Raw genomic sequence first — 13,862 nt, forward strand, 5'->3', positions numbered from 1 at the left:
CCAAAACACGATTCAAAACAACCTAAATCTCACATTAGCCTTGCGGCGAGTAATATTAGGTTGTTTTAGGTTTATAGTTAATAGAGATTTAGGTTGTTTTGAATCGTGTTTTTTGGCACAATTTGTTTTTTTTCTTTTTTCTCGAATTGGATAAAATTTTATCTATATAGATTATTTCTATAGTTTTCTTCAAAATTTCGTATACGGACTCTTAACTTACGTTTACTAAACATTTTCTAACGTGAAAACATTTATAACATTTTTTTAACATTTGTGTCAATCACAAATGTTAAAAAATGTTATAAATGTTTTCACGTTAGAAAATGTTTGCTTACAAAATAAATATGTTTACTAACGTTACTAAACATTTTCTAACTGCGGTGTGGGAGCACCATAAGAATTATACTCATGAGATTAGATTTTATTTATCTTTATAAATTAAACCTCCACACTAGCTTAATTTATTTAGAGCGGACGTTCTTTCAGATCAATTACTTTTTCAGGTATCATGAAGTACATTGCCGGTCTACTTTTGATGATTGTTGTGACGGCCGCGTACGATGACATGCAAGATGACCACGTTGTAAACCTCGCCAGGAACAAGGAGGCGATGCATCAGTTCTGGGGGTGCCTGACCAACAAAAACAAATGTGATGAGTTTGGACAGAACGCTAAAAGTGAGTTGTGTTGAGGTAAAACTTCTTTACGCGCGCTTGACTTGGGGATTAAGGGGGCGACTAACCCTAAAGTGTCGATTTTATAATTCATTTTTATACTTGAAAATAAGCCCCGAGTTGTTTCATTTTCTAAAATAAGATACTACATTATATTTCCGAGAATTCGATCTGAGCAAAAACACGATATCTTAAAATTTTCTCGATAGAAAAAAATCACAAAGATGCATCTGTTTTTCACGAATTTTTCATTTATTGCCATAACCGTGCATTGAAATAAGTTAATATTTTAACACATTGTTTAAAATGCTGTCATTGAGAGATCGACCTAGCGGATTTTTAAAATGTTGTATATTTATCGAGTTATTGAGAAAAAACTAATTTGGCGATGAATCCGCGTCGTTCTTTTTCACCTGGCATATGAAAGACGATCGTGAGTGTGAAGAATGAAGGACGATGTTTGATTTTTGGGGTTAGTCGCCCTCTTAAGCTTGCAAATGAATGACGGGAGCGTTACGAAAAGTGTGATAGGGGTTAGTGCGAGTTTTATTCGATCATGCGCATCGAGCACGTTTACGCGAATTTATATGGGATCAAAGCAGTATCCACGTTAGCCAGTAGATGGCGCTGCTTTGATTCCATATAATTCGCGTTAACGTGCTCGATGCGTATGATCGAACTAGCTGTTGCCCGCGACTTCGTCCGCGTGGACTCTAGTTTATAGTTGTTACCGTACATCGATTGAGTCGTTTACGCGCAAATCATAAAAGTATATTGTGTGGGAACCGCCCATTTTTCCGGAACAAAAAACATTCCTTGTCCCAGATTCAAAATAGATTAAATAGTTTAGGCGAGAATAATAAATATCATTTTATACGTGGGAGAGCCTTGCTTCGGAACGAATGGGCCGGAGAAATACCACGTTCTCACAGAAAACCGGCGTGAAACAGCGCTTGCGCTGTGTTTCGCCGAGTGAGTGAGTTTACCGGAGGCCCAATCCCCTACCCTATTCCTTTCCCTACCCTCCCCTATTCCCTTCCCTTCCCTACTCTCCCCTATTACTCTATATCCTCTTAAAAGGCCGGCAACGCACCTGCACCTCTTATTTTCATTTAAAAAAAACAGCGCTTGCGCTGTGTTTCGCCGACTGAGTGAGTTTATTGGAGGCCCAATCCCCTACCCTAATCCCTTCCCTACCCTCCCCTATTACCTTTTTCCCTCTTAAAAGGCCGGCAACGCACCTGCAGCTCTTCTGATGCTGCGAGTGTCCATGGGCGACGGAAGTTGCTTTCCATCAGGTGACCCGTTTTCTCGTTTGCTCCCTTATTTCACAAAAAGAAAGCTAAACTCAAACTCAATTTTTTTTATTCAGAATAAATTTTTTCAAATATTCGCTGAACGTCGGGGCTACACAGATGCCTACCACCGGTTCGGGAACTAACCCGGCGAGAAGAACCGGCATAAGAAACTCGCACGGGGCCATTTTTTTCTAAAAAGATGGAAAATTACAAAAAATATATTATAAAATAACAGTGTCATTATGACTAAATAAAATACAACGAGTGTACAATTATTATACATATTATAATGAAACAGCTCTGCAGGGGGCGACCTTATTCCCATGGTGTACTATCATTCATGAAATCAGTAACTTTATAGTACGCTTTGGTACACAAACGTTCTTTAACAACTTTTTTAAATCTATTAATTGAGAGATTTTGAACGATTTCTGGGATCTTATTATAAAGGCGTATACATTGACCTTTAAAAGAATTTTTGACTTTAGTAAGTCTAGTCACCGGAATTTCAAGCTTATGTTTATTACGAGTATTTCTCCCATGGGTATCACATTTTTTCGTGAATTGATATATATTCTTTTTAACATATAATACATTTGATAGGACATATTGAGAAGCAACAGTTAAGATTCCAGTTTCCTTAAATTTTTCTCTAAGTGAAGTGCAGGAACCGTATATTTTCCGGGATAAAAATTATCCCTTGTCCTTTCCCGAGACTGAAAGTATTGCCATACCAAATTTCATCAAAATAGATTGAATAGTTTAGCCGAAAATCATAAAAGTTTTTTGTGCGGGAACCGTACATTTTCCGGGACAAAATTAGTATTCTTTGTCCTTTCCCGAGACTAAAAGTATCTCCACACCATTTTCCATCAAAATAGATTGAATAGTTTACGCGCAAATCATAAAAGTATATTGTGCAGTAACCGTACATTTTTTCGGGACAAAATGTATCCTATGTTCTTTTATCGGGACTCAAAGTATCTTTATACCAAATTTCAGCAAAATGGGTCGAGCCGTTTAACCGTGATGTCAAGACCATGCGAAATATAACGTTCCGCGTAGCTTTGCCCGCGTAAATTAGATATTTCACAGACAAATTAGTCCACAAAAAATAGCATATGATCCTTCACGTGGTCTACTTCTTATCTGTGCCAAATAATAGAAAAATTGCTCCAGTAGTTCATGAGATAAGCCCTTTCAAATAATTTCCCCCGTTTTTACTACATTTTCCTCTATTTCTTCGCTCCTATTAATCTTAGCTTGATAAAATATAACCTATAGCCTTCCTCAGAAAATGGGCTATCTAACACTGAAAGAATTTTTCAAATCGGACCAGTACTTCCTGAGATTAGCGCGTTCAAATAAGCCCTTTCAAATAATTTTACCCATTTTTTACATATTTTCCTCTATTTCTTCGCTCCCATTAGTCTTAGCGTGATAAAATATAGCCTATAGCCTTTCTCGATAAATGGACTATCTAACACTGAAATAATTTTTCAAATCGGACCAGTACTTCCTGAGATTAGCGCGTTCAAACAAACAAACAGACAAACTTTTCCCAATTATAATATTATTAGTATAGATACACCCCCCTCGTGAGGCGCGCACATTTTCTCAAACTTCTGTACGCACGCTTGACTTGGGGAGTAAACTGGTAAATGCGTGACGAGAACGTTACAAAAGTGTGATCGAATGAGGCGAATGGAGAGGTGCACGCGCGGTGTATATTGCATATCACTTCAGATAAGTGGTCTAAAAGCACACTCGTCGATTTGTAATTTGACCGAAGAATACCTAGTACTGCTATATGTTGTTCGCAGTAAATACTTTCTACATAGGAGTTCCAGTGGTGGGAATGCGAAATTTTATTGACAAAAGCAATATGGAAACAAATTGTTTCAGATTTTCTTTGCTGATTTTTATTATAGTTTTTCTTTCACTATAAGATTTTCGGATCCCTTTCGACCATTAGTACAAGAATGACTTTTGCCCGGCAAGACTAACAGGCGTAAGAAACTCGCGCAGTGACCAAGAAGATTGAGTTATAAAGCTACGCGTCCACCGGGTTAAAATCAGAGCGTCCGGAGCGGACGGAGCTTCGTCATTTGCAAAATGCCTATGGGATGCGACCACTGCATTCGGATTCAGCATCGGCAATTTAGATTTTTTAGTCCGGCCGCACATTGTCTGAATTTTGATCAGAAACAGTTGAATTTCGCCGGACCGCCTCCCCGCGCACTATCCAAAATATCTTTCCGGCGAGTTCGAGCTCACTCGGCTCAGTACAAAATGTAAGAGACAGCGCGGACGTTCAACTGTTTCTGATCAGAAATTTCGGACAATGTGCGGCCGGGCTACGGGCGGGCGACGGGGCGATGACAGTTTGACAAGACAATTGACTTGAAACCTTCAGAATTGGAATGAAGCGTTCACTGCGGATGACGTCATCAGCTTGTTACGCCGGTGTCAGGCGCAGAAATGACGATCCAGTCCGTCCGTTCTCTCCGATTGTAATTCGGCGGACGTGCACCTTTATAATGCAATCATTTAATTGTTTTAGAGCACGTCATCGAATCACTGAAAGACAGCTGTAGAGAATGCGATGCGACTCAGAAGCACTATGGCCACATCTTAATAAGCACCCTCAAAGATTACCCCGAGCTCTACGAGGCTTTTGAGAAAATGTACGACCCCGACAGAACGCTGCTGAACAAACTAGACGATACCATCAAGAAGTACGCTAAGTAAGAATATACCTGAATGTTTCAATTATATATTTATGCATAGAGAATTATACGTTTTCCTATTAAATAGTTTGAAAATAGATGCCTGTTTTATTGTCACCTTGATTTTATGATCTTCGTATAGCGTCTAGAATATAAAAATGGAATGATAAAATACAACGCTTAGAGGATGTTTTTTAGCAAATTTCAGCGTTGTACATTGGTAAAAGTCACCCCAAATGGCGACGAATCTGTGGCGACGTACAGATACGTCGCCATTTTGGGTGACTTTTTAATGCCTCATGAAAAAGTCATCCATGCGCAAAAACATCTTTGTAGTCCACTTACTACTTTGGCTACAGCTAATACATTATTTTTTATATGACAAAGAGTTTAAGAAGTAATAAAAATAGTGGCGTTGGTGCCACATTTTTTTTTTATTACATACTGAGTTATGAATGCATACACAATGCTCTTTAGATAATTTAGAGCAAAACTGCATTCAAAATTTTACAAAAAAAAAATGAAGACTTGGGACACAAAATATTCTTAACAGCGACCACTTATATATTTTATTATGCATTTATAAGTGAGACATACTTTTCTGCGTACTAAATTATTGTTCTGCCTACAAATTGCTCTGCAAATTTTGTATAATTAATGTTACGCTCAAAGACTGAAAACGCTCAGTGAGCGGAATTATTTTTAACAAAAAATTAAAACCGACTTCCAAGGTAAAAAACTATAATAACATCCTTATAATATGAACTAAAAAGTATTAAATAATTTTTCCTATCTAATAGTGCCTTTTTCCGAATTCGGCTAAACCTCAACTATTTCTGTACTCAATCTTCATCATTTTGAAGTCGGTACCAGATAGCTGAAACTTTAGTTCTCTGACAGAATATTTGAAACTTTTGGAACTTTCACCGCACTGGCACTTCAAAATTATGAAGATTGAGTACAGAAATAGTTGAGGCTTAGCCGAATTCGGAGAAAGGCACTATTAGATAGGAAAAATTATTTGATACTTTTTAGGATATATTATAAGGATGTTATTATAGTTTTTACCTTGGAAATCGGTTTTAATTTTTTGTTAAAAATAATAATTTCACTCTTTTTAGTTACTAATAATAATCCTAAATCCTAAACAATCCTATACCTAAACCATCGCGTAAGTAAGTATATTTAATATTCTACGTATCTTAATTCTTATTACAATTTTTTAAGAGTCAGACGTCGTGCTCACAAATATCAGGTAGATAATTTTAAACAATACATTTAAAAAAATCGAAGTGAACAGTAAACACGTGCTAGCCGCTAGGCAATTATTGTACCTATAAACTTGCATAGGAATTCGATCTGTATATGATCAAATGTATCAAAATCGTGTAAATATAAACCGTATAAACGAAGTATTTTTTATACTAATTGCGATTGTGTTTCTTATTCCTATTATGATGTAGATTAGATATGTATGTCCACACTGTGCACTTTCATCTTCAATTTTCGTCATCTTCTTTCATTCAACTTTCGTATTGGCGCATTCAATAATTGAATGCGTCAAATAACGCAACGCCAACATTGTAATTTTTTTTGTTCGGTTGGCCTGAAGGAAACGGGGCACTATGGGAAAAAGACTACAGGCCGATATACGAACCTCGTTAGTATGGCGAAAATACTGAGAAAAATTTTGACGAAAAAAATACAACCCCCAATGACCACCCCTTTTTATTATACCAATCTATAGGGGGCGCCAAGGGAAGCAAAAAAGCTCAGATAAACTTTTCTCAAAAATCAACCCCTGTCGAATGACAGGCCGAAATGTGACCATCGTTCGTATATCGGCCTGTATCTGGCCGGGGGTTGATTTTTGAGAAAAGTTTATCTGAGCCCTTCTTACTCTCCTTGGCACCTATCGATTGGTGTATTCAAAAGGGGTGGTTATAAGAGGTTAAAATTTTTACGAAAAATTTTTATGTCTTTTTTCCATAGTGCCCCGTTTCCTTCAGTCCAACCCAAATGTGTGCCTTACGCTCTGGAGTAAAGGTTGAATTTGTTACTTATGTTCAATTTTGTGGTACTTGAAATATTATGTATTTTGAAACAACATTACGTATATTTTTTTGTATTAAAATCGCTTTGAAATGTACCAAATAAATAAGTACATGACGTGATGACTGATGATATTTTATGGTGTTGTGTGTATATTGTATTCATATACAATCATGTGAGTTGTGACCTGTGATAAAAAAAACCACAGCCGAATATATAACCTCCTCGTTTTTTGGAAGTCGGTTAAAAATAGCTCACAACGCGTTGTGGTCACAGTGAAACAGCCACGACGTGAAATTCGCGTTGTGGCTCAGACAGACAGACAGTAATATAAGTATGGAACTATGGATATTTTGTAAATAATAATGCAGTTACACGTTATGCAGTTATTTGGTAAAAGAAAAAAAGACGGGTTGCACTCCGGGAGTGCCGGCAGAAGTGAAAGCTTGATTATTAACGTTGTGCCTTATTTTTTTTAACCCATTTTTTATGAAAATCGATTTTTTTAAATAATCGAAACCCTTACAATCGATTAAATTTTTAACCCATTTTTTATGAAAATCGATTTTAAAAAAGTCAATTTTTTTAAATTACTTAATCGAAACCCTTACAGTTTTTTTTAACCCATTTTTTATGAAAATCGATTTTTAAAACATCTATTTTTTTAATTAATCGAAACCCTTATTAAAATCGATGTTTAAAAAATCTTTTTTTTTAATTAATCGAAACCCTTACAATCGATTAAATTTTTAACCCATTTTTTTATGGAAATCGATTTTTAAAAAATCGTTTTTTTAATTAATCGAAACCCTTACAATCGATTAAAAATATCGATCTAAAAAAAACAATCGATTGTTCGATTAATCGATTTCGATGTTACAACACTACTCTACAACCGTCTAACGGTTTTTCAATCAGCACGAGAATCTGACGCGAGTTTCACAGTTTTTACCCATCCCACAAAAGTACTCAACGCCGCTAAAGAAGTTTTTACTTCAAAAATATTTTGTAGTATGCGTGGTAATTCAAATAATATAATCTTCCATACCTATGGACGATTAATCAATCAAGAAAAAATCAAGAAAAACGAATAGCATATCAGCCACAACACGAATTTCGCGTTATGGTGTTTTTGTGATTGCCAGAACGCGTCGTAGCCATTTTCATTAGAGCCACAACGCGAATTTCGCGCCGTGGCTGTTTCACTGTGACCACAACGCGTTGTGAGCTATTTTTTCGCTCACTGAGCGTTTTCGGTCTTTGAACGTAACATAAACACAAATTACGTGTCAGTTACGGTTCCAGACACACAACCATAGTAATTACTAATTACAATAGTAGAAAAAGCGTTCTAATTATTAAAAAAAACTATAAGCACCATTCGTTCGTATTTAAACCAAACTTCAAAGTATTAAATCTACTGATAAGTATAATTTATGTTTGATAAGTTCTATGGTTATGAAGTTATAAATAATAATTATTTTCAAACAATTATTATTTAACGTTGTTTTAGAAACTAAAGGTAAGTAAAATTTTGTAATTAAAAGTGCAAGCCTTTACATAATTTAATAATCTTCTTTTAAAATGATTACAATTTTTTTTCAACTGTTAATCATAGAATTGCCTTTGCAACTTTAACTAATAATAAAACTAATATAAACAGTACAACAATTAATATTATTAATGTACTATAAGAGAAGTTGATTCCTATGCAAATCGGGGACCTAAGTAGTTTGGTCGCGTCACGTCAAACCCAGCTGACAGATCACAATTAACATTGAATTGACATATTCGACCAAATAACGTTGGTCTGTCAATTGCATAGGAATCAACTTCCTCGATGGTACTATTTCTCAAATAGTCTTTAATGAATTTAATGCAAATTGTTACACCGCTTTATAATATGTAGTCTCAGATCTTTGAAGCATTAATTTCTTTCTTTTTACCCTAATTTAACATAGTCGTGATTCTTTTTAATTCAGAATGAAAGGTGTCCTCGAATTTATCTTGCTGGCGGCATGTCTGACAACAGCTTCCGCTTATAAGGATATCGATGACAACTACGATTTCGAAACAGTTCTGAAGAATGTAACACGACTCACTGAGTTCATTGGCTGTTTCCTCGACAAGAACCCATGTTCAGACGTAGAGCAGCATATCAAAAGTACGTAGATAACGCCTTTTTTATGGAATGATTATATTATTATACTATCATATCCTAAGGGCACACTGTATTTTTGTAGCCTTTGCTTCAATAAAAAGCCTCCTAACGTGTCAAATTTGGTCGAAATATGTTCAGCTGTTGTGCAGCAGTAAAGAAATAGTAAACACTTACAAGGTTTAAGCATTACAATATTGCTAGTGTGATGATTGATATAAAAGCTACAAAAGTATATTTCATGCCTTAAGGCCAGGTAGTCTCTAAAATTAGCAGGTTGATGTCTGTCAGTACGAATAACGACGTAAAGGACATTAAAGGGTGAATTTCAACAAATTACCTTTTTTTATCATATCGGTGAACTTTTTTATTTATACATATTTTACATACTTTTCAGGTTTTATGTATTCTTTAAGACACAAAATGTTCTCAAATTTAATATTATTAACGTATCATTTAAGACTAAGGAGAAAATTCAGTTTGAATTCTGGTTTCCACCGATATGATAAGCCGGCACGGATTTTTATTTCTGTGCACCGGTATGATAGTTTAACCACCGAAATGACATAATTATTAATCTAACTATATTATGATAATATTATCTTCATAATATTATATTTATGTATTTATTTTAATCAAGAACAGTGTTCTTAAAGTAAAATTAAAATATTTTTAAAAATGTTTTACAATATTTGATGTAGGGAATTAGAATAAAAAAAAAACTGTTCGGTTATTTTGTAACTTTGTTCCTTTTTGAGCCTACATCAATGTTGGTGTAAGAGGATTCCACATAATTTCTTCAGAATCCACGAACTAGCCTCACCTTAAGAGCTTTCTCATTACATTTAAAAGAAAATCTCATGAAAACCGTGTGATGTACAGCTTTAATGGTCCCTAAATATGTTTAAGTAAATTCAAGTATTATTTTAGTTCACATACACGACGCGGTAGTAAACCTGTGTGCTGAGTGCTGACTGCGATGACATACAACGGCACTACGCGCGGGCTGTGGACGAGGTCATGAAAGAGAAGTATCCAGAAGATTACGAGAAGTACAAAAAGAAGTACGATCCAGAAGGAAACCATTACAACTTATTCCTGAAGGCCTTAGCGAAATATTAGTGTTAAAGAATTCATGCCAAATAAACAATTTTCCTAAATATGTAATTATTTTTGATTGATCGCTTGACATTACTTACTTAGTTATTGGAATATTTTTTAAATTATTGTAATAAATTGGAGACACGATTGGATGAAGCAGGTAAGTAACTGAAAAAATTGCCGTCTTTTCCATAAATGGAGACTTTAAGGCCGGAAAATGATTTGAAATAAAAAAAAGTGGATATTATAATTTATAACTAATTATATTAGCTAGATGATAAAGTAGGTAAGTTACAAGGTTTGTTTAAATTATAAGGGAGATTAGAAATAAGTAATTATTGTCCTTATGTTATTATAAAATGTTAATTATCGGGTTCCTCCACTCACGTCTTTAATTGTAAATTGTTAGTATTCATATTATTAAAAACTATGAATATTAAAAATAAAATAAAATATTATTTCTGTAAAACGCAAAAATATTTAATCAAAGTTTCCTTCCACATAATTTGTGAATAACAAATGTTAGGAAAAATATAAAATAATAACCCAATGTCAAGATTTCTATCTGAATACACTATAATTACAATTATTAATATTAATTACGAACACATGTTCGAAAGCATAATTGCCTAAGTAATATTATGCTAATGTACATACTACATAACATTAACATTATGTGGATGTAATCAAAGCCTTCATTTAGTCTCAATGTTTTGAATATATTTAGTTATAAGTACTTACTATATTCTATAATTTGCAGTAGTTAAATTTTTTGCTTTGAAAATGACAAAATATCAGGCTGTATATTATTATCGTCATTTCACATCTTTAAAAACAAAAATAGACCCAAACAACATTAAAATGTGTTCATACTTTACAAGGCTTTAGCCCAGCTGCATATTGTCCGAAATTTCTTTATTTTTAGAGCGTCCGACAAAAATTTAGGCACTTAAAATAGTTTTTCACTACATGATACTAGTTCAGAATAATATTTTACAAATTATCCTACTAATATTATAAAGGCGAAAGTTTGTTTGGATGTATGGAAGTTGGAAAGATGTAAGGGAACTCCTCAAAATTTATAGGGAAACATGTGGTGACTTCGGTTTCGTGAGAATTATTCTAAGCATAATATGCTACCAACAAGTAAGATTTTGCACCGTGGTATACCTTGTATGTAAATATTTACGAGTAGCCATGAAAAAAGGCAATTTTTTTAAAGTAAGACTAATTTTTAGTCAACTTTGTTACCTGTTACCTGACCAGGTGTCATACGTAGGTAACCCCGGGTGCTCCTCCTTACCGCAGCACCTGGGGAGTCTCACATACCCCGGCGACCATCCCCCCGGGCCGCTGGGGATGCGTAACGCATTTCCCACCGTAAAAAAAAGGTGTCACACGTAGAGCTCTACAAACACGCAGGTACATGAGGCACTACTTCAAGAACATATGGTTTCATCCATCAGAATAGTATCCTTCTAGGATCTGGATCTACTAGGTAAAGTGCAAATTAATATAAGCTTTTTAGGGTTTCGTACCCAAAGGGTAAAGACGGACAGACGGACAGACAGATGGACAGACAACGAAGTCTTAGTAATAGGGTCCCGTTTTTAACCCTTTTGGTACGGAACCCTAAAAATATGGAAAAATTGCGAGTAACATGCTAATGACAATTTTTTTTCCCATACAAATTGTTATTATTTCTAGTATTTTATAATATTCCTCTATGGTTATAGACGCGCATGCGCTGATCGTATAAATTAAATATTATTAATGAAATAAACATACAAAAAGATATACAATTTTTTAATACACAGAAATTGTTTTTTCAAGTACCGCTAAATGTTTTCCGTCTTTGTCGTATTTCTTCTTGTATTCTACGTATTCTTGTGGAAAATTCTTCTTCATTGCATCGAAAAATATATGAGCGTAATGTTCCTGAACCTGGTCGCAGTTTGCGCACGAATTCTTCACTTGGTCTGTGAGGTGATCTAAAATTAAAAGAATAATTATATAGAACAATCTTATGCTGGCTTCTCACGGCGTGGCGCATAATATCACGAGCCACGTCGCGCTGAGCCGATTTGTACGAGCAAGTACGAGCCAACAGAGGGGTTAGTGCGAGTTTTATTCGATCATACGCATCGAGCACGTTAACGCGAATTTATATGGAATCAAAGCAGCGCCATCTACTAGCTAATGTGGATACTGCTTTGATCCCATATAAATTCGCGTAAACGTGCTCGATGCGTATGATCGAATAAAACTCGCACTAACCCCTCTGGCGATATGTGCGAGCCAACAGGTGATAAGTCCGCGTTAATACCCGTTTTCACGGCGAGTAATATCATATCATTATCGTCTCGAGCCGCTCGAGCAGCGCCGAGCCGCGCCTTTAGCGCGCACGCTAAAACTCGCTACAACTTACCGACTTCAATCGGACGCGCCCACTCGAGCCAGCCCGCGCCATTTCGAGCCACCCCCTTCACACGGCGCGTGGCTCGAGCTGGCGAGGTGTGACTCGTGATATTAGGCGCCGTGAGAAATCAGCTTTATAGCCTATAGGTATGGATTAAGATAATATTATGTTTAAAACCTAGTAATTGGGGTAAGATTTAAACTATAGTTAAACATCACACTAAATTTTTAATTCTTGGTATACTTAAAAGAGAGCATGCATCTTAAAATACATGGGGCACACTAAAAGTTTTGCACTTCTAGCTAATTGGAGCTATTTGAATTTTGAATGTTATATTTTTTTAAACGTTGCAACCTTCCTAGTAATAAAAAAATTAATAGGCATGATGACTATTTTTTTTTCTTATCGGTAATTGAAGGACACTTAAAAAATAGAAACATCGTTGAAAGAATGACTCTGATAGCTTAAAAATTCACCAAGATATGACAATTCAAATATCTCATAAAAAAGACCTGCCCGAAACGCTCCATACAAAGTGCTACGAAAGACTGACGTCAGTCTTTCGTAGTTTATATGCATCGGGAGACAACTTTGTTCGACAGGTATAGTAAATATTGCGTTTATGAAAGTGGTTTCATATAAAAAGTTGCTTTTAATTGCATAAGTTATCGAATTGTATACAAATATTAAGAAATTTAATTAAAAAAAAAATCGACTTGAATATCCAACTTTAAAGGCGCATAAAAAAAAAAAAACAAATGCTATCAAGCTGAAATTTTGGGAACACTTATTTTTTACCGTGATTTCTTTATTTTATTAACAAAATTAGCTAATCTTTGACCTTGTCATCATCCCTATTGGCGGGAAATAATTTGTCAATTGTTTTTTATCACACCTCAAAGTTACTACGTGTACGCAACGTTAAAGGAATGAAGTCGAAAAGATTTTAGTGCGATGATTTTTTATGATTTTAAAAGTTCTCTCTCCGCAAGACTGTGCTGCTCGTCTTCAAAATGCTTTTGGGAGAGAAGCACCTTGTTTGAGCACCATTGTATGCTGAATTTGAGAGAGGTCGAGTTTCTTTCCATGACGAATTTCATGAAGGGCGGCCTTCAACTGCCGTCAAAGAAACTAATATTATAGTGGACTAGCTGTCCCGGTGAACTTTGTGTAACTTTAAAACCTTCCCTGGACTTCTACGAATATTTTAAGACTAAAATCAGCCTAATCCGTTCAGCCGTTTTCGAGTTTCAGCGCGACGATCCATTCCGAAGCGGTATAAATTGAGCCCAAGGACTTGTCTGCCTATTTATTTTCTCTGATAGTATTTTAAAACTTACTTTTAATATGAGATCCCAGGTCCGTACATGGACCTTTGTCCAAAAAACACTCGATGTACATGTGCAAAGCTGTGACGTTCTTGAAAATGCT

At 35.3% G+C, this 13,862-nt stretch overlaps 2 protein-coding genes across 2 annotated transcripts in view; both read left to right on the forward strand.

Moving 5' to 3' along the window:
* LOC121727921 (myb protein) overlaps positions 1-13,862 on the forward strand; it is a 525,795-nt gene that overhangs the window by 131,280 nt on the left and 380,653 nt on the right. The window lies entirely within an intron of this gene.
* Positions 509-10,033, forward strand: LOC121728081. The gene is made up of 5 exons (XM_042116188.1): positions 509-677; positions 4,536-4,719; positions 8,736-8,917; positions 9,309-9,315; positions 9,880-10,033. The coding sequence occupies exons 1-5, from the start codon at positions 509-511 to the stop codon at positions 10,031-10,033; spliced, it is 696 nt and encodes a 231-aa protein (XP_041972122.1).

Source organism: Aricia agestis, chromosome 6 (assembly GCF_905147365.1).
Source record: "Aricia agestis chromosome 6, ilAriAges1.1, whole genome shotgun sequence".
NCBI lineage: Eukaryota > Metazoa > Arthropoda > Insecta > Lepidoptera > Lycaenidae > Aricia > Aricia agestis.